This window comes from Hydra vulgaris, chromosome 01, assembly GCF_038396675.1.
Source record: "Hydra vulgaris chromosome 01, alternate assembly HydraT2T_AEP".
NCBI lineage: Eukaryota > Metazoa > Cnidaria > Hydrozoa > Anthoathecata > Hydridae > Hydra > Hydra vulgaris.
In genome coordinates this window covers 27,667,501-27,690,036 of record NC_088920.1, presented here as the reverse complement: position 1 = coordinate 27,690,036, position 22,536 = coordinate 27,667,501, and the positions used below count along the sequence as shown (strand labels likewise).

The 22,536-nt window shown below is 27.3% G+C and overlaps 1 protein-coding gene across 1 annotated transcript in view; it reads right to left on the bottom strand.

Annotated features, from left to right (window-relative positions):
- Positions 1-19,222, bottom strand: part of LOC100215233 (double-strand break repair protein MRE11) — a 66,092-nt gene extending 46,870 nt beyond the window's left edge. Inside the window, exons 1-8 of the mRNA XM_065787813.1 lie at positions 19,095-19,222; positions 18,684-18,733; positions 11,369-11,469; positions 11,083-11,243; positions 10,184-10,271; positions 2,946-3,202; positions 2,603-2,791; positions 860-1,016 (exon numbers count right to left, since the gene is read on the bottom strand). Of these exons, the coding sequence (XP_065643885.1) occupies positions 860-1,016; positions 2,603-2,791; positions 2,946-3,202; positions 10,184-10,271; positions 11,083-11,243; positions 11,369-11,469; positions 18,684-18,733; positions 19,095-19,123 (1,032 nt within the window). The 5' untranslated portion in view covers positions 19,124-19,222. The remainder of the gene's footprint in view (positions 1-859; positions 1,017-2,602; positions 2,792-2,945; positions 3,203-10,183; positions 10,272-11,082; positions 11,244-11,368; positions 11,470-18,683; positions 18,734-19,094) is intronic.
- Positions 19,223-22,536: the final 3,314 nt, after the last annotated feature.

The following is a 22,536-nucleotide window of genomic DNA, read 5'->3' as shown; positions in this document are numbered from 1 at the left end:
TACAAAATACCTTGCCTAATTTGAACTATTCTGTAAAATAATGTTGTCGTAGCCCTCAACTGAGGTTATAAAAAATTTTAATAAGAAAATAAGAAGCCAAAGATTTCATACTTTATAAATAATAAATAAATTGAAAAAAAAACTTTTCTAGTATCATATTGAAATATTAAATTTTTTAACTCAATCTTTAACAAGTAGTAACAAAGAAATGACTAACAGCATTTTTATGCAACTTCAAACAAAGAAAATGAATGAATAAAATTTAATATTTGAATTTATGATTTAATATTGGAATTTAGGATTTAATATTTGAATTTATGATTTAATATTGGAATTTATGATTTAATGTTGGAATTTATGACATTAAAAAATAAAGTAAATTGAAAAGCATAAGCTGATCTTAATTATTAATTTGAAAGTTTTCTGTGGTATTGTATTACAACTTCTAAATCTACATTTTTGCTTTTTTAACCTTATTCATATCTTTTAAAAGATTTAAACTAGACAAAAAAAAATCAACTTTAATATGTAACAATCTGTTAAAATTACACCTTGTTTTTAGGTTTTGAGTCTGAAACTAAAATATAAAGTAATATTTTTCTCTTTCGACAGCTTAGGTATAAAAATTTATAGTCTGAAAAAAAGAACTCTCAATTTTTGAAAACAAAAATAATTTTTACATTACATTTACATTATATTGTGCATAAAAGTATCAAGATATTTAATCTGTAATGATTGTTTTATAATAAATAATAAAAATAACTAATATTTATAAGAATAAATGACAATATATAAAATATATAAATGACAATATATAAAAAATATAAACAATAAAAACATTAAAAAAATGTAAATTTACTGTGTCTGCAAGGTAGCTGAGCACTTGTTCATCTTCATGAGGCTTAATTGATGTTTCCCCAAGAACAATATCATCCATCAAAAACTGCCGCACTGTTTTTAACGGTACTTTTTCCATTTTGAAAGATTTATTATAAACTTGCAAAACTCCAACATATCTAAAAACATAAAGAATTAAAAATATATATAATAACTATAAAAATGATAATGTTTGAAAGTGTTGATAAAAAAAGTCTTAAAAATGGTTTTAGTCCTGAAAATGTGCAAACAATATTTACGGTGATAGTGTGCAAAAAATACTTAAAGCGATAGTCTGCAGACAGAAGTTTTTTATTTTGCTATCAATAAATAGACTACAAACAAAAATAAATTTACAATTACACTTTATTATTTAAGTAGTTAACAACAAACATCAACAATTGAAAATTTCTTCCTTAAATTTTACAACAACTAAAAATTTCTTCCTTTTTTTGGAGCTTTAAATAATAAGTCGCTTTTGATTTATTTTGCTATTAAATACTTTGCTATTAATTTTGAAAACTAAATTTAAATCCAATTAAAATCAAAAATATTGCAACAAGAAATAACAAACTTGTAAATAAATAAATAATAAATTAGTAAACAAATAAATCAAAATTAATAAACTTCTTTAGAATTCTCCCAGTAGTTGATGAATTTATCATAGAAAGTTTCCTTTACTCAGGGTTGTTTATGTACTTGTCTTTAATGAAGTCAATAATAAATTATATTTTGAAAATTTTCATTAATCAACAGAAAATAAGAAAGTATTATGGGTTTGGAAAACAATACAATAATGGAATAACTGATGTATCATGTTTTTAATCAGGTTTTTGCAATTTATAAAACAATTACAAACAACATTGAATTTAAGCATCAGCGTGGCACTCATTGCAATTGGCTTTGTCAATAAATATATTGAAAAAAAGATCTGCTAAATATCAAAAACAATTGATAAATGGGATGTTTATTTTAGTAATACAGTAAATCATTGCAGCGAAGATAAACTTTATTTAAAATCATAGATGTTGATAAAAATACAAAAAAATGTTGTCTTATCTTTACAGAAGACTAAGCTAATAGTTTAAAGTTTCTACTGGTAAGTTCTCACAACAACCCAGAACCACCTACAATGACTTTTTTTTTAGTTGGTAAAGTGCTCCAAAAAGAACTAAAAGTCTTATCACAAAGCATCGTAGAAGAGCAATTTAACTATAAAGTTCTCACCTCCTTCTTTACCTATGTCCTTTATCTGGTCAGAGCTGACATTGATCCTCAGATGTCTTGATTCTGAGGAAGAACTCCGATCACTGCACCACGGCTGCTATGAAGTTATTTCGCATTTTTACTAGTAATTGTTACAAATTGTTCCTTATATGGACTAATTTCATGTATAATGCCTAATTTTTTATTATACAATTAAAATAATTTATATAATAAGGACACCAATTTTTGGACAATACTACTTCTTAGTCATAAACAATATCAAAAATTAATAATAGATAATTAATGCATAAAAAATAAACAACGATTACCATTTTACTGATCTTTTTAAATAATTTATAATTAGTTAATTGAGAATCTTAGTTACTGTATTAAGATTTATTTAATCAAGATAAATTAAAAGTTAAAAGCATACTTAATATAAATTGTACATAAATATTTAATATAAACTTCTAATTTCTGAATAAACAAATTCAAATTCCCATATTTCTAAATTTGTTACTTTTGTTTTGACTCTCCTTCTGATAATGAGGTTGCAACACTAGATCCAGGCTGTGAAACATAAAAGTTTTTTGCAGATGAAGACCATGTTGGTTCTATCAAACATTCATGCTCATGGCCCCAAATTACCAAATCAAGAAAATCATCAAGGAAGTTTTCAGGTATATGATTTTTTTCGCCATGTTTTGATCTGTTAAAACAGAAAAAAAAATTATTATAAAAACCAATGTTTTTTTGAATTTATCAATACTTATAATATTACTAATCAATTATTGCATGTTAATAAATAACTTTTTAAATAATAATTTAAATAATAATTTTTTAAATAATTAACTTGAAATAACCTGTTTTGGTGAATAACAAACATATTAAACCAGGAGTTTTCTTCTTCTAATGGTCGCAACATCTTGACCTTTTTTTGAATAAATGTGCGATGTAATCTCTCATCTCGCATAGCACCCAGACCAAATAATGCTAGTTTTGTTGTGCCTTTCTTTAGTAAAACAGGGCTAATTTCAATATCATCACAGTTTTTTGACTTTCCAAAGTGATTTAAAAGTCCTGATGTGCTCAAGATGTCAATAGCACTTAAATGATGTTCCTAAATATTTTTAAAATAATTTAAAAAGCCAGCATCAGCCAGTCAAACTGCCATCATTACTTAATTGCTATAAAGTACTAATGTAATAAGTAATAATGCTTAAAATGGTGTATAAAATGATGCTTACACTGTTTACTTTAAAATGGTTTATAAAATGACAGTTACACTGCAGGGCTTAAATTAAGTGTCACAATCGTGAATTGCGATTGCTTTTCATATCTTCGTGATTAGTTTTTTTTTTTTTTAAATAACAAGTGTTTTCTCTTCTAATTTAGCATTTTTTTTGGCTGTTCTTAGAAGAAATGTTTTTGTCTAAGTTTTTTATTAGGGGTCATTAAGCATGTCACACTAAACTTATCTATTAATTAGAAGTATGATCTTTGCTCTCTTGCACATAGATTTTTATCCAACATAAAGTGCATTTTGAATTTAAATAACTTTAAATCTCTGTGTGGAAGCCAATAATATTTTAAAGTTATATTTAGTTTGATTTACTGAATGGATAAAGTACATTGTAGTAAATTTACCTTTAAAATAAATCAAAACAACCAGCTAAGTTACTACAGTAACTTACAGTTACTCAACTATTAAATTTACCTAATATACTCAAGGACTGGCAAAAGTTAGGCATACGAATGTTTCTTTTTATATCTTATATGTTAATAACACATAATATAAGCTAAACACATAATATAAACTAAAAATTATTTTAACAAAAAATCTCAAATAGAATATGAAAAATGCAATACCATTTTTTTATATTTTCATTTTATTTAAAGCCATATCAAGATCAAACCTTTTCATAAACACACAAGTTTTTTTTAAGAATTTTTTTTAAAAAGGAAATCTATTTAAACAAAAGAATTTTGGTCTTCTAAAATTCTTTTATTCAAATAACTTTGCAATTGAAATTTGAAATTAAAAAAAAATTGGAAAATTTAAAAGAATTTTAATGCTAAATAATTATAAATATAATTGCAGTGGCATCCGTCATATACAGTGGTAGTGAAGATGGTTTCTGAAAGTTAAACGTATATCTAACTACAGTAACAATATCAAATTTAGAACATAGTGCAAGTGAGAATGGAAGTTTAATTTAAATTGTAAACATTATGAATAGTTAACTACTTTTCTATTTCTTGAAAATAGTTTTAAAAGTAGAAACATTTTATTGCAAACATTCAACCAAAAATTAAATTTTAAAATAATTCAAATTAAAAAAAGTAAACTGTTTTATTTCTGTCCAAAGCAATTTTTTTCTAAAAAAATATCTTTTATTTAAGCATATACTTAAACTTAAGGAAATATAATTCGATTTATTTATTTTAAAACTTTTATTTAAAGCTTTAAAATTTTTTTAAACCAAATTTTTTTCTTTCACTTTTTATTGCAAAACAATTTGAATGAAAAAATTGAATAAAAATATCAACTGAAAAACCGTCTAAATGAAATAACTAATTATACTTAAATTTTTTATCTTTTCGCCATTAAATTTTTTTGCATTAAATCGAGCCCTGCACTGTTTGCTTTAAAATGGCGCATAATATAAGATTTATACATTCATGGAAATATTTAATTGTATCAATATCCATCAAATTTAAAATAATAGTTAAATTAATATTTATATATAATAACTAAATAAAATTAACATAAAATTACTTTGAAATTTTAACTAAATTCTGATGTTGATAGAAAGTTATTAACAATAATAATAGAAAATATAAAAAGGTTAATTTATTTCTTGAATCTAATTAACACACTCTTCCTGTCATCTCAAAGAATCATTTAAAATGACCTTTTTTTACCTTTTTTTTTTTAAAATCATTTTATCTAGTATTTTTCAAAACGTTCTTTTTGCTATTTTTATTTTAATTTAAATAGGAGAAAAAAATGAATTTTTGAAACTGTGCAGGCTCAAAACTTAAAAATTAAAAATGACCATCCTGCCAGCATTTTTCATAAATTAGCATTAAATTTCAAACAGAAGAGACTGCAGTGGTGTAATGCCATCTGGGGGTAACCACAACAACTTGTCTTCACAGTTGATAACTAAAAATTAATTAAAAAATACTAGTCAGTTGCACTGCAACCAGACAAGTTAATTACTTTTAATAGAGTACAATAACTAAACCATATTTTTAGATAACCTGCAAAAATCTTCATTATTTTACTTCTTCGATTCACATTTTTAATAAATTTTTATCTTAGGATTTCCTGAAATATCCGGAAAAAGATAATCCCTGGAAATTGTAAATCAGCTCAATAAACATTTTCAGGATGTTTTTACTATTAAAAAAGGAGATCTCTTGCCTTTTAATTTTGAATTAAATGATGGAAATAAATTTGAATCACTGAATGAAACTACAGAAACAGAAACTAGTCTACAAAAAGATTTAAACGCAGCATTTAAATGGACAAAAGACTGGCTTTTAAAATTTAATGTTCAAAAATGTGGAATATTGGAATATTCCACGTGGAGTCAACAATAAAAAGAAACCTCTCTCTATTAATGGTACAAAATTACTTGAATCAAAATGTAGAAAAGATTTATGAGTGAATTTTTTTGAAAATCTTTTGTGGAAGTGGAAGGACCAAGTGATTTCCACAAAAAGCAATGCAAGTAAAATGTTGGGTTGTGTGAAAAAAGTTTTTGCCATATTGAATTGCCAAATACTAAAATCGCTTTATGTGACTTTTATCTGTCCTCTTCTAGAATCAATTGCCAAATACTAAAATCACTTTATGTGACTTTTATCTGTCCTCTTCTAGAATCAATTAGGTGGTTAAGTTATGAGGAGCATTTTATCCTTATTTGGGGTTTGGGGTAATGACCTATAACTTATGTTTTGCTTAACTAAACATTTTAAAGAATTAATACTGTGAATTATTTTTTTAATTTATTTATTTTTCCGTGAAATATTTCCTTAAAAGTTCTAGAAATTTAAGGTGGTAGTAATTCAAACTTACTGCTCCTTTTTCAATTTTTTTTTTCAATGGATTGCAGCAATTATTTAAATGGTTTGGTGCCTTGCTGAAAACACACTTTAAAAGATATTTGTAGTGAATAAGAACACCTTTGAGGGTGTCTTTCTGAGGAATCACCTTCCATTAGAAAAAGATTCTATTTAAATGTTACTCTCCAGTTGTATCCAAACTTTTGGAGAAAAGATTCTATCTAAATGTTACTGAAACAGTTGTATCCAAATTTTTGGAGAAGATGGAGCAGTAAGTTTGAATTACTACTACCTTATATTTTTAGAGCTTTTAAGGAAATATTTCACACAAAAATAAATTAAATAATTCACAGTATTAATTCTTGTTTTAAAGTATTAATGTTTAATTATGCAAAACATAAGTTATAGGTCATTAACCCAAATAGGAATAAAATTACATTTAACTCATTAAGATCCAAATTTAAAAACAGTTTAGGTGTTTTATGCATGTCACATCCATGAGTTATAAAAAACAAGATTTCATTTTAGAGATACTTTTTGAGTTGTTAAGCACATTTTGAATTTAATTCATAAGCGCCAAGAGCATAGAATAAAAAATTTGGCATTTTATTTTAAAAAGCTTAAAAATGCAAACAGAATGCATAACATTTCTGGAAATATTATACCTTATTTGATACCTTATTTAATAAGATAATATTTAAATATGATACTTAATGATAATTAATCCCTTATTAGGTTTTGTAGATTACTAAAAGAGAGGTGTTGTGTCCAATTGTTAATGGAAGTGTAAGTATAATAAAATGTTTTTTTCATTTTTATTTTTTAGTTTGATATTTGTTTTTGTTTTATGTTATGTAAAATAGATAAATCAACAGTTTTTTTTTTTACACAATTTTTAGAATTAAGATAATTCTTCTCCTGCAGACTGGACATCTAAAACACTGTTGTTTTGCATGTCACCAAGCCCGAATTTCCACGCCCGAATTTCCACACCACATTTAATATATATAAATGTAGCGTAAAATTGTGAAATTGCAACACAATAGTGTATTATATTTCCAATGACAAATAAAAAATCTCAATCTAAAAACCATACTCAATTTTTTTTTTAGACTAATTAAATTTTAAATGTCACACCTTTATTTATCGCACAAAAACTATAACTCTAACAATCACACAGTGAGGCAGAATTGCTTCAAAACTAGACATTTGACGTAAATGGAAAAAAGGCGTTGCAAAACATTTTTTGGTGGTAATGTATAAGAGTCTCTAATCCATCTTACCCACGTGTTTTTTTTAGAGTAAGACTGACCTTTAACCCTGTAGAACCCATAATCTAACTTAATTCTTTTGTTTAAAAAATAAATCCCTTGCATGAGTTATTAGTACTACTTTGTTTTTATAGTGTTAAAGTTTGTTAAAAATTCCAAATTTTTTTTAGGGATTCTTTAATTTTAAGTTTGCCGCTATCTTTTGGTAATGAAAAAATTTTAAAGTGCCTAAAATACACATTATTAGGTCTTTAAAAAAAGTGCGTTTTAAATATTTTATTTTTATTTAATTTATATAAATAAAAATAAAATATTTTATTTAATTTATTTAAAACAAAAAACGCATTTTTTTTTCAAACAATGCGCTCTTTGTTTATGTCCTGACTTAGATACAGTTTCAAATTTTTTTAATGAAATTGTTGATGATTACAGATTGTGAAACTTTTTTCTTTTTGCACTTATTGAGCCTTTTGGTGTGTATTAGGGGAAATGTGTCAATTACATCAGTAGAAACCAGGTAAAGAAACCAGGTCATGAACGCTTAATCTAATGATGTTTTTTTTTGTTTTTTTGTAAGATTTGTTTTGAGCAAATTTAAACAAATAAAACTAATTGAGTTTTCAAGTAATTTTTTTTGAGTGACTTTTTACATTCGAATAAATGTAACTTTAGTGGATCGATTAGAATATGTTTTAATAATATTTATTCACGCAAGCTTTGGATTTTTTTCTTTATTCCATTATCACTTACCAATTTTTAAAAAAAACTTTACTTGAAATTACTCAAAAATACATTGAAAACGTCTGACAATTGTAAATAAATGTTTAAAAATCAATAGAGTAATTATTCCCAAGTTTAAGTTCCCCTAATTATTTAACTTAAAAATCTAAAACAAAAATTAATTATGTTTAGTCTTAAAGCTATTCTGCCCCACTGTAAGTCACTCCAAACTTAATATCGAAAAGTTGCATGATAATTTTAATTTATATCAGGTGAAAAATTGAGCTTCATGGAATGGCAGTTTTATTAAGCAATTTGGTGTGACATTTTTAACAGCGTAATTAAACATGTTGTCTTGACAACATTAGATAACTTTATGTTGTAGCTTTTTTTCTTGCCTTTTTAATAATTCGTATGGTAATGTGTTCTTTAGCCACATAGATTAAAAGAAGCTTCATAAATCAAAAAATATAACATGTCTAGAGCATTTTATTTTTATATATTAGGGTTACATGTATTTTACATAGATTCTATTTTTTATATATTAGGGTTGTGTTTTCCAAGATTTATAAAACAACGAGCTAAAATACCTATAAAAATTGTTTAAACTAATTTTTTAATGTTACACAGAAAATTAATGTGACAGTTTGCTTTAAGACTATAGTCCAATTAGAAAGCTTTAAAAATGACCCATAATTGGTATTTTATTAGAAAAAGGCTTATTATGCCTTGTTTCAAAATTGTAGGGCAAACTGTATTTGATGTAGTAGAAGATTTATTTTATACTAAAAAGTAGAAAACAGACCTGTTCAAAGTTCTAGTAAACATTTTTACACAAAACATTTACAACTGATGCTTTGAACACTGGTTTTGATGCTCTAATTAGTGACTGTCAACAAGTGAACACCACAAAAAATTGCCATTATAGTCTTGGAAAGTAATTTGTTAATAATTAAAATCTTAAAAAAGTAAATTTTCAAACTTTTTTTCAGTTATTTGTTTATTTACTTTGTCACTGCTCCAGTTCACCATGGCTTCTGTGAAAAATATAAAAGAAAGCAAAACAGCTATTATTAGTAATTAACAGCTATTACTGGTAATTAACAGCTATTACTGGTAATGAATTGCTTTGATACTTAGGTTATATTGATGAAACAACCTGAAAAGATTTTAACCATGACCACTCGATTGAACACTGGATTCTCAAGCCGAACTTGGTAATAAATTGGGTGTAGCAAGTCAAAAAAGATCATATATGAACAAAAAACAATCTATTTATAAATATTTTTTTGTAACTCAACATAGCTGTATTTATCGACATTTCTTCATGCAACAAAGCTGTATTAATAGATTTTTTGTAACTCTTTGTTGTTCTGTAAATTCTTGGAAACTTAGTAACTTTGCAGATTTTTTGTAACTCAACAAAGTTGTATTTATAGATATAAGTTATATTTACAGATATCTCTTTATAACTAATACAATTATGCTTAATAGTGTGATTTATGTATTGTAGTAAAAAATTGCTAACAAAAAATTAAAATACTAGACTACTGATAATTATTATAATTATGATTATAGCAGACACTTCAAGTTAAATATTAAGTTTTGACAAAAACTACTACCTTCAACAAGGCAATTATTTATCCTAACTTTAAATAACTTATTTCTTATATTTTTTATTTCAAATTATTAAAAATAAATTATATGAGCACAAATTGAATAACAACTTTGAGATAAAATAATATAATGTAACCCTAAGAAACATGCACTCAAAAAAAAAACAAAAAAACAATAGATAAAAGTTTTCAAAAAAAAATCTTACAATTTGATTGTTAAATAATAAGCTTTTGACTATAAATTTTACTAAAATTATTTTAATTGAATTATGAAAATAAATATCTTAAATTAAATTGTATTACTGTATTAAGATACAATTAATTTTTTATATTATTATATTACAAGTATTGTGCACTGTAACAGTGCACAAATAAATAAAAAATCAAATATTCTAATGTTATACAAAAATATCAACATACCCCAGTAGGATCATCATGGTTTCCATGTATTGAAAATATAGGGTAGGCAACATTTAAATTAGGATCATGGTAATTTGCATGCTTAAATCTAAATGAAAAAACAAAATAAAACTCACAAATAAAAAAAACTAGAAAATAAAGTTTAGTTTATTGAAGTTGTGAGAGGTTGTTTTTTTTTCACCCTCACAATGAAGGATGAAAAAAAAAGTTTTTCTTAAGCATGTTAACATGTGTCTCAAAAAAAAGTTTTTCTTGAGTTTGTCAAAATGGATCTGAAAAAAAATTATTTTATACAGAACTTTTCCATATTTTATTGTGACTATCATTTTTGTAACAAAAAGTAACGAAATTGAATTTTGTATTGTTTTTTAGAATAACTTTTTTAGAGGCATTTTTAATAAAAAATTATTATTTTTTTTTAAACATGTTTCATTTCTTTTTAAGACCCAACATTTTAAAGACATAAGAAATTTAATCTTTTTTTTTTATTGATAAGATTAGAAACTTGTTAACTAACAAATTAATATTTGTAGTATGGTGGTATTTTTCAATTAGTTGGAGTGATAATGATATACACTTATTAGTCATGTGTAGAAGCAATTGCCAGACATCAGCCCTCCCCCCGGACCATTTTTGAGACCTGTTTAAGAAGGGCAGCCAATGATTGTTCATTTTTTCTGACAAAGAAAGTTGTATTTTTTTGCCCTCCTCTAGCCGGTCTTATGAATGGTCTAAGGAACAACAATGTCAAGCAATTTTAACCCCTGGTTACAGTGATGTGATATACACTTATTAACTGTAGTGACAATTATACTTATAAGACTAACTCAAATAAGTAATGAAAAAAGGTAAACCTCAAAAATCATTTAGTTACTTTATTCTTGATGTAAAAATCTTACTGACAATGACCAAAGTTCACCAAGGGATCACTAACCAAATCAAGTTGACATTCTCTTTCTCCTAAACAATACTTTCGCATCAAGTATATTGTATCATGAATTGCTCTTCTAGATGGCTTATTGTCATGAAATAAATCACCACCAAGCAAAATCATATCAACCTAGGATACATAAATGGAGATACACAAATTGAGATACAAAAACGGAGATACACAAATGGAGGTATACAAATGGAGATACACAAATTATATAAACACCACTTGAAAATAATTGTTAAGATTCCAACCTGATACTGTTGAGCGATTTGAAGAATTTCCTCAAAAGTGTTAAAAGAATCATTCTGTCTGAGTGGATCGCGTTCAGCATACCCAATATGTGTATCAGTAGCTTTAAAGAAAAATTAATGTTGTTAAAATGTCAACTTTTTGAAAAGTTCTAGCTTATCATCGGCCAAGACCCCAATATAGTACTTAAAACTATTATATACAATATTACGATATATTACTATATATGTGTTGGTAACAGAGGCATCAAGGGCAAGAGTAAGATATTCCTATTTCAAACAGCAAGAGATGCATCATTAAAAATAAACCTGACCCATCTGTAAAGATGTATGGCAATAAAACATTAGCAATTAGGTTAATGATTTTCTTAAAGTTAATAATACATCTAAAAATAGCACTATGGGGATTTCATAGTCTCAAGAGACAACATTTTTATTTAATTTTATTCAAAAACATTTTCTTGTAAATTATTGGATTTTGAAGCTAAAATAAAACACCAAAATCACAGGAACTCTGCATCCCTAATAGGAATATCGAAAATATTGTGAGAACTGTTTACAGTAAATAACAAAGTTATTTACTGTAATTTTGTTGTTTGTCAGTAAATAGTTTTGTTGTAGTTAAAATTTACCAGCCACTGCAAGTTCCAAGCTATTACAGTGTAGAGATCAGTTTCAAGTTTGGATGCCTGTTCTAAGTGATTGAAAAATGATGATTTTTTATCAAGACAGGATAATATAGTTATGTTGTCAGCAAATAGAGCCATTTATATGTAAGTTCGTCAAGAAGAAAAATTACTGTAGATGAGAAACAACACAGGACCAAAGACAGACTGTTGCAGTACCCCAGAAATTACTAAAAATAAAAAGCATTTTTCCAAGAACAAATTTAATATTGCAGTTAGACAGTGATGACATAATAATTAGTACCGATGTACCGATTAATTGGCATTGGCTTAATCGGCTACTTTTTGCACAATCGGTATCAACATCGGCCTCATTTTCCAATTTTCCAACCGATGGCATTTTAATATTTTCATACTGCATTATGATAATAATTAAATAATATATAAACAAAACTTTATGCATTACTTAATTTTTTTGATAAATTTTTATTTTGACTTTGTTTACAGGCAATATTATTTATTCTTGTTGTATGATGATGATGATGTTTGTAAGCTTTAATTTAACAGCTGAATGTACTTATACTTTTACTACCATTTGTGTTATTTTTAGAATAACTTTATTTTGTGTTGTTCTATTGCTATACTTAAAAGTAACCTACTTAAGCATTGTTATCTATATGTGTTCAAGTGTAGCCTACTATATTTCTATATTTTTATTTGTAATTTTTGTATTATTTCAATTCACATCCCCAAGGCCACTGCAATCGAGGAGGCTACTTTAGATATGGTTACAACACTCTCTCAACTTTATAACTCCAAAACACAAACCTTGACAAACAAGGCTGCTGCTCCGAGAAACAAGTTTAGCGCGGTACTACCTGGTGGGGATCGAACATCAAAAAATAAAATGATTATAAAAACAACTTAATTATCTAAAAATAGTTTAGATACCTAAACAACATATGATTATTGCTTAGATATCTAAATTACTATTAAATTAATAAAGAATTCTAAGTAAACTACTTATGATAGTACCATTTTTTTTTTTTTAAATTGAAATAAAAAGCGTTCCTCGAAAATTGTATTTATTTTTCTAATATCTTTTAAAATAATGGTTCAACTCTAATTTAAGTCCAAGTACTTGTTTACCAGTACTGATTCCATGAAAAAGATTACACGATTTAAAGTTGTATGGTTTTACATTTTCAAAATTTAAATAATTAAATAATTCATCGGCATCAGTATCAGCCTTTTCCCATCCATCGGCATCGGCCAAAAAAGTGCAATCGATACATCACTAGTAATAATCTCAAAAACTTTCACAGATACACTAAATGAAGCAAGCTTATAGAGAAGACCAGCATGCCAAACTTTATCAAAAGCTTTGGATATGTCAAAAGCAATACCTCTAGCCTCACTGCCTCCATCTATAGCACAATAAAATTTTTCAGTCACAGCAGTTAGCAAATCAGCTGTAGACTGAGAAGATCTGAAACCATATTGATTGTTTGAGAGTAAGTTATTTGACTCAAGATAGGGTGTTAGAAAAATTGTGGTGTTAGAAATTTGTTGATCAAAGACCTTGCTAATAATAGAGAGAAGACTGATTGGACAAATAACAGTTGAATGGAAAAAAACGTTTTCACTGAATACTTTAACCATTTTGCTTTATGGTTGAAAGACACTCCAACGCCTGTTTTGCTTATCTTTGATGGTCATGAGTCATACTTCTTAAGAAACTGTTAAAAAAGCAATTGAAAATCATATCTATTTTGTGTTTGCCAGCACACTGTTTGCTTCAGCCACTTGATGTGGGATTCTTTCACCAAGTTAAACATGTATGGCGTGAAATTCTGGCTAATTGGTATATTGAGTCAAGGCTGAAGGTGGTTGGGAAATCTGTTTTTCCATCTTTATTAAAAAAACTTTATGATACTTCCCTTAAGCCAGCTCATTTAGTACAATCATTTGCCAAAACTGGAATTTTTCCTTTTAATACATCTGCTATAGCATCTGACAGTTAACTTCTTCTGAAATCTATGAATACCCTTTTTCTCAGAAAACAAATAATTATGATAATAGCATCCCTCAAAACATCATTTTCAACACCAATGTCAATGATCAGAACAATACTTGTAAAATTTCTTCCTTGAGAAGTCAACAATTCACAAAAAACTATAATATATCAGTAGATAAGGTATAACAAAAGACATTATCAATTATAAATGCAATCATCATGGAAATCACAAAAATTCTTTAGATTATATAATTTATATAAAATAATCTAAAATAAGATATAAAAGATTAAGTGATAGACCACAGGACTATAGTGATAGAGGTAGGATTGACCTACCCACCTAAAGGAGAATAAGAAACTGAATACAAGCTGGGGCAGAGACAAAATACAAATCAAGGAGTGGAGGTAAGTGATCAGAGTTGCAATAAAGCTAACTACCTATGCATAACTTTAAAAAATACAAAAGCTATGAAGTTTAGTTTCAACCGGGTCAATGGTGCTAGAGCCAAACCATTCAAGATTCAACTTATGAAAAGTTATTTTGAAGACCACCTTGTAATGCATTTGCTATAAAATACATTTTTCAAACTTTGAAAAGATTTTTTTTGAGTGCATAGTTTGATTAAGTATTAGAAAGTCAAAGCATGAATCTAGATTTTTTAGTAGACCTAAAATAAAATATAATATAATGATATAAATTTAAACTTACTCCCATTAATTTTTAATGACAGCATGCATTTTAGCTCCAAAAATGATTAATTTACAGGTCATTATTTTTGAATGAAATTAAATAAATATAGGATTCTTAAGATTGTATATGTCAAATTTGCTTCATCCTTTCATCACTATGATTCTGATTTGCATCTATTTAAATCTGCAAGTAATATACTTTGGGCAGCAGTATCCCATGCCAATGTGTGCTGTAAGAACATGTTGATAGAAATATTGCAGAATATATTGACTATTGTATATAAATAGAATTATATATATATATTATAATATATATATACATATATTATAATATATATTATAATATATATATATATATATATATATATATATATATATATATATATATATATATTATAATATATACATATATAATATATATATATAAAAATTAAAATTAAAATGCAAGACCAGAATTTTTTTTTTATTAATTGATAGACTGCCTGCCCCAACCAAACCCTCAGTCGATGTAGCAGCACTCCCTTGCGAGTCAGGCTAAAAGATAGTAGATGTAGCAGCAATCCGTTGCAAGTCAGGCTATTTGTCAGTCGATATAGCAGCACTCCGTTGCGAGTCAGGCTATTTTTCAGTCGATGTAGCAGCACTTTGTTGAGAGTCAGGCTATAAGATAGTCGATGTAGCAACACTTCACGCATGGTTTACAGTAAAAAAAATAAAATTAAAAACATTTTATTAAAAAAAATAAAAACAATGTTTATATTGTTAAAAACATTCAGAATGTTTTTAAAAACATTCTGGTCAATTAAATTTGCGTTTTTGCAGTTTTTTAAAAAAACGATTAATTTGTAACTAAATTAATAGTGTCAGACATGACATAAAAGTGTCGGACGTGACAGTTTGCCATTACAAGTGCAAATGTGCAGGAAAAAAACATCACTGTGAACAAAATTGTGAAATATAAACCACAAACTCTCAATTATGATTTGAGATGACTTCGATTGTCAATAACAGGGGTTGACAAGATTCTCACGATATCAGTTTTAGGCAATCAAATTTTGTCTGGTTTAGCTGGCTTCACAAACATGCCCAACCGCTTTCAGAGGATTGAAACCCCAACATCATCCTTATCATGTTTCTATGATCCCAACATTGTTGACCTGTTTTCGTTTTGTAGCAAATTTTGCCAGTACATACAGGTCGACTGAAAACTTAACTTGTTGAGCTGAAACGTCAACACTGGTGTCAGTTTTGTTGTTACCAATACCACTGGTTGTGCATGTCTCTAACAGATCCATTGTTTCCTTTCCGAAATCAAACAGTGTTTGTTTTGTATCACTGAAATATCTTTTGCAAGCAATTATGTAGAGTTGCTGACCTTCAAGGTAGTGAAATGATTGTGTCTGAGGCAAGAACTTGCAATTTTTCCATCTGGCTTCTAGCATCTCCTTTTCATACTCTACTTATCTGGAGAGACGAGCACCAGTTGCAAGCTTGATGCAGCAGCCTTGGCACATTTATAAAATGAGTTGGCATTTGTAAAAATTGCTTAACCTGCTAGCACTCTAGACCAAACAATGCATTTTACTGTTCCTCCCGCTCTATCAACTGCCTCTTTTCCATGACTAGTGGCAAAGAAACTCCAGGCAAGATTTTTCAACATGTACTCCTCATTCAATGAGGTAAGATTTATAAACAAACTTATACAGGGGTGTTACAGATAATTTTTTTCAATAAATGGCATTTTGCTTGCCGAATTCTGTCTTGTTCACATCTCTTCTTCAATTACTTATCTGTTAGTGTCCCACGCAGTGACCATCTTTTTTTGTTTCTCCTTCTCTTAGTCCTTAATTTTATATGCATCAAATCTTCCTGCTAGCTTCAGTCTTTCTCTGTACTCTTTGCAGTTCTAAGCATTAGACTTGAATATCTAAAAAGTTTATATGTACACAAGTAAGTTAGTTTCACAATTACTTTCACTGCACCATGCGTCATGCACAAAAACCAAGCACTTTTACAATTAGTTTCAAATATTGTCAAAACTTGTCCAACAAAAACTCAGATTCAAGCTAATACTATTTAAGTGAACTGTAAACCAGAAATTGAAAAGTTGATCTTTGGAATTTAAATTTTGTTTACATAAATCTGCTTGTTTACATAGAATATTAAATAACAGAATAATTAAACATATTACCTTGGGCATAAAGTATTTAGATTCAACTACATAGAACATCCATTTGAACAACAATACCCCTTGTGCCACTTTGAAGTGAAACAACTTCAAGCTAGTCATGTCCGACTCAGGCCGTTCTCTTCTGACACTGTCACATCTGACACCATAATATCTGCTATGCATGTAGATATTTTACCACCAAAAAATCTACCCATAGACTACCCTCACTGAGTTAACTTTGAACATATGAGTCAGTATCTTTCAGTGTCAAGTCTTATAGCTGGTAAAAAACTTTTATAATAAAAACTGACGGACGTAACAGTATAGTTGTACTATAGTTAAACTATAAAAAAAAAACATAGAAGAGGTAGAACATGAATTACTACCTATTTTTAGAATCACAAGTGAACCAGTTTTATTTTGTAATTAGCAGTTGAAGGTACAGTATCATATAGCACCTTGCAACAGAGCTATGAATGTTGAACATAGTTAATGAAATAAGTTGGCTACATAAATGACACTTCTTTTTCAACAAATTTTGGCAATTTACCACAAAGATATAATAAATTTAATGTCAGAACTGAAAATTACAGTCATCTACCTTTCATTTGATGCCAAATTTATTGGGTTTGTTAAAAGTTAATTTTGGACATCATGGTTGACGTTTTGATGGTATTGCCCATATATATATATATATATATATATATATATATATATATATATATATATTATATATATATATATATATATATATATATATATATATATATATATATATATATATATATATATATATATATATATATATATATATATATATATATTATAGGGTGCATCCAACGCCCCATACATTCAAAAATTGATCTGTCCCTATTCTTAAAACTTTCTATTGGTTCTCACAAGACACCCTGTTAAATTTTTTCAAAATTGAATGAGATTTAGGGGGGCCACCTCAAGTCTGAAACTTGCAACAAGACCCTAAACAGAAGGAAAAAAAGTTTTTCAAAAGTATAACATGTTGGGTCTCAAAAGAAGCAAAAATTTATAAAAATTTCAAAAATAACAAAATTTTACACAAGAATTATTATTCTAAGTTTTATTGCATAAAAATTATTATTTTTTAACAAAAAATTAAAAGAACCTTTTTTTTCATGGTTTTTGTCAAAAAAATTTTTCAATGTATTTTTAACAAAAAAATTATAACTATTTTTGAAATTTTTATAAAGTTTCGCTTCTTTTGAGACCCAACATGACATACATTTAAAAAAAATTTTTCTCTTCTGTTTAGGGTCTTGTTGCATGTTTCAGACTTGAGGTGACCCCCTTAAATCTCATTCAATTTTGAAAAAATTTAACAGGGTGTCTTGTGAGGGCCAATAGAAAGTTTTAAGAGCAGGGACAGATCAATTTTTGAATGTATGGGGCATTGGATGCACCCTAATAAATAAATATATATATATATATATATATATATATATATATATATATATATATATATATATATATATATATATATATATTTATATATATATATATATTTATATTTATATAAAGTATGTATGTATCACATACAAACATACAAACATACATACATACATACATACATACATACATACATACATACATACATACATACATACATACATACATACATACATACATACATACATACATACATACATACATACATATATTTATATATAATAAAATTAGTATATAACCAATAATATATGTAGTACAAAGTAAACTCTAATGAAAGTAATTAAAAGTGCAAGTAAATAATTAAGCAATGCCAATTTTATTTGTAAAACTTACCTACAAGAATTGACAGAACATTTTCTTCACTCTTCACTTCACTCGGAATACTATAGTAAAAAATATATATCTTGAATAACAAGGAAGAAAAATATTGACTAGAATAATGAATTTATCTTATGTACCAATTAGCAACAAATTTTATGTTATAATAAATATATCATTATATTTCCCAAAAACTCTTTTAAAAATATTTACAACTGTTAATGAGATCAGTCTTTTACATAAAACGTATTCAACGCTTAAAGTTCAATATTATATAAAAGCAGTTTTTAAATCTAACTTTATTTAATCATGATTAAAGGGAGGGGAAAAACTCTCACGTCCCGACTTAGTAAGTTATTTAGTATAAGTGATTTTTCACTCAGAAAAAATTTGTGGGTTGCCATCAAATATTAATATGTTTTGAACCTTTGATTTTCCGAGGAAGATCGTTCCATTTTAAATCTTTTTTTTTAAATCGATTAAAGATTATTTTTCTTATTTGATATCAACGTGAGCAAAGCATTCGCGGCGGTTTCCCGGGTAACTATTTTACCGCCGAACATATTTTCCGCCGAGTATATTCCGTCACCGGATCCATTTACCTAAAAGGTATTTCTCCGAAATACAAGTTAGAAAAGTACCGTGGTTATTGAAATGTATCATGAATGTGGAGTTGCGCCTTTGATTTATAGTAAAGAAGTTTTTTAAGTCGATTTAGTCGAGTAAAAATATTAAAATCCTCATATCCCTTTCCTTGATTTAAAATTTTCAATTATTAATTTATGTTTGTTTATTTAATAACAGCAGTGACGGATCGAGGAATTTTTTGGTGGAGGAGGGGGAAGGGGAGGGGGCGGCAATGTTGAAATATTTTTGTATTTTCTATCATATTTGCGTCTCCCAAAACAAAACAAAAAAGGTCCTCTATTTCTAAGATTTTTTAGGGACTTTCAGATTCTAGGATCAGGGGGGGGGGCGGGAGGGGAATGCATACCCACCATCCCTCCATGGGTCTGTCACTGATTAATTGTAGCATATTCTACTGTAATTACTTCATGCTGCCTCACTTTTTGTTTACTCTCTAAAAGTCTCTCTAAAAATCTAATTCATACTCTCATGACTTCTACTTTTGAAATGATGAATTTTGCACACTTACAGGCATATATAACGTCACTGAATTTTTTATACAATTCAAGGATGTGCACTCAAAAAAACCACATTTTTTGATGTAGTGTAACAAGTGAGATAATTAATTAAAAGGCTCCTACCATAAAAACGCCACAAATTCTCCGCGTATTGCATGTTTCTTATCAAAAAATCGTAGTACAAAGGGTAGTTGTTCTTTGAGGTGAGAATTAATTACATTTGCAACGATTGCAAAAAATTAGACTCCCTTAATTTTTTCTATTATAGAAGCTTGTATTACAATTGCCTAAAACCGATATAATTTCATTTTATACTATTGCTAAAATGTAACGAGCATTTTTCCTTTTTGGACTTGCTTTTGGAATTTACTGTTAAAATCTCTCATGAATTTAAGAATTAAAAGAAAATTTCAAATAGTTCCAAGTTTATCTAAGTTTTCAAGTATACCTTGTAGAGTTATACATTGTTTTCCACAATAAATATAAACTTTTATAAATTTTAAAATGCGTGTATGGCATTAGATTCGATCAGCAAGTTATTTACTTAGTTGAGTGTCTAAAATATTTTCAATTGTTGGTTGAATCGTATAATAACCATCCAAATAGCTAAGTTAATAAATGTAATAAACTCTGTTTTTATGATCTAATATCATTTAAGTCTATTTTAATTGTTAAGGGGTTTGACCCCGTATTATCTTTTTTTTTTTTAAATGTAGAGCACATGGGCCGCAAAATAAATCTTGCGGAACAGCAGAATACCATTCCTAATTAATATTCTCTCGTCCACTGACAGAAAAAAATACTTTGGAAAGTCTGTTGATAAAACATGTTTTGCGATATAATGAATTTTTATTTTAATCAACATTATTGTATTTTTTTCAATAGTTTTTATGCTCACTTTCCGCATAATAACATTTCCAATACCAAAAAAAGTAATAAACTTTCTCAACTCTTTCCATCGTTGTAAAGTGTTGTTAAACTATTTGAAAATCATTTTGTGCTACCAGTAGGTGACGATACAATTATAGATGTTGATCTATTTTGTGCTACCAGTAGGCGACTATACTAAAGATGTTGACATATTACGATGAAAAATTATTGGTTATTGTTTATAAACAATTCTTTTTGAAAACCTGTTTATACTGTTTATATTTGTTGCGTCTGGCTGTCTCTTAGGTAAAATAAAATGTAAATTTCAAATATTCTTTTGCAGAAGATTTTAACTCTTATTTATTTTTTAATACTTTCTCAGCCCCTCCTATCTATATTCAATTCATGCTAAACTAAATAATTTATAGCGATAAAATAGATGTATAAGTAAGTAGAAAAATTAAAAAGTATAATAAACGCAAAACAGTTTAGAAAATACTTATGCAAAAAAAAACGTCGTGGTACACTAGTTTTTATAACTGCACTACATTTACTTTTTTCAAAACTAGTTCTATTAGTAAATCACTTAATAAAACAAAGTTTACTTATAAGTTTTATTTCGACGTTGCTATGCAATAAAAGTTTAGTTACCATTTGTGTAGTTTATTAACTTTTACACTTGGCGGAATCAAGAATTTTTTTTATCAAAATCTTGACCAAACATCACCTTTAATGAAAAAAACCAAACTAAAATTGACATCAACAAACTAATAGAAAAATTAGCAATATCGAACTCAGTTATATAGGTTAGAGTTGCAAGCAAGAACATGAAAAAAACTCTTAAAGAATTTAGCGCAAATAAAGGTAATTAATGCAAACTGTATTAAAAAATCACCTTAGTTATCAGATACAGAAAAGTCAACGATATGGAAACGGTTCGAAACAATTTAACTACTATTGCATCTAACGCAAAACTAATGTTTGTTATACCTATCAAATCCAAGTCCTTTTTATCAGTCCTCTAGTCTAAACCGAGACTAACTATTGACAAACTATCTCATGTTTCTAAAAAAGTGCGTTACCTAAAGCAGCAAACGTATTAAAAAACTTAAATAATAACAATGTCTTTATTTACTTGGTCCTAGATAAGGATATCTAAACTATCAATTAAGGATGAAATTAAAACGTAATTCAAAAGATCCGGTATACGAAGCAGCGCACATTGTTTAAAATTGATATAAAAAGAGAACTTTTAGTAACTTTTGAACAATGCAAAATTTCTTGAAGAATGGGTTTTAATGATAGATAAATATTCTACCAAAATTAATTATGTACACCTCTAGGTGCTTGATGGGTGCTGAAGAAGGTTAAGGGCCTAAAAAAAAAAAATACTTGGTCACTGCTGTGGTGAAATATTTTTATCAGTACACTGGTAATCCCATTACCATTATCAGTACTGTACTGATAATGGTTGTCGAAGAAAAGAAATATACGTACCTGAAGACAAAAGAACCCAAGTTAAGAGACTTCTGTTTGTCTTGTTTTGATGTTTTTTGGTGTAAAACCCTCAATAATGCTTCAAGTACTTATTTTAAGTCACCTGAGGCTCCTCTGAAAATTGGTCTACTAGGATTATTCGTATTTGAAATGACTTTGGCACAATGAATGAATTTTTTTTTTTTTCAGTTTAATAAAAAAAAAGTTTTAATTACTCGTGATGTTATCATTGCCACTTGCAGTCCAGCAATGCAAAATATCATCATTGCCACTCGCAGTCCAGCAAAAGATGATTTTTATTAATTTTTATTTATCTTTATTGTAGATTTTTAATTTTTAAATTTTTCTTTTGAATA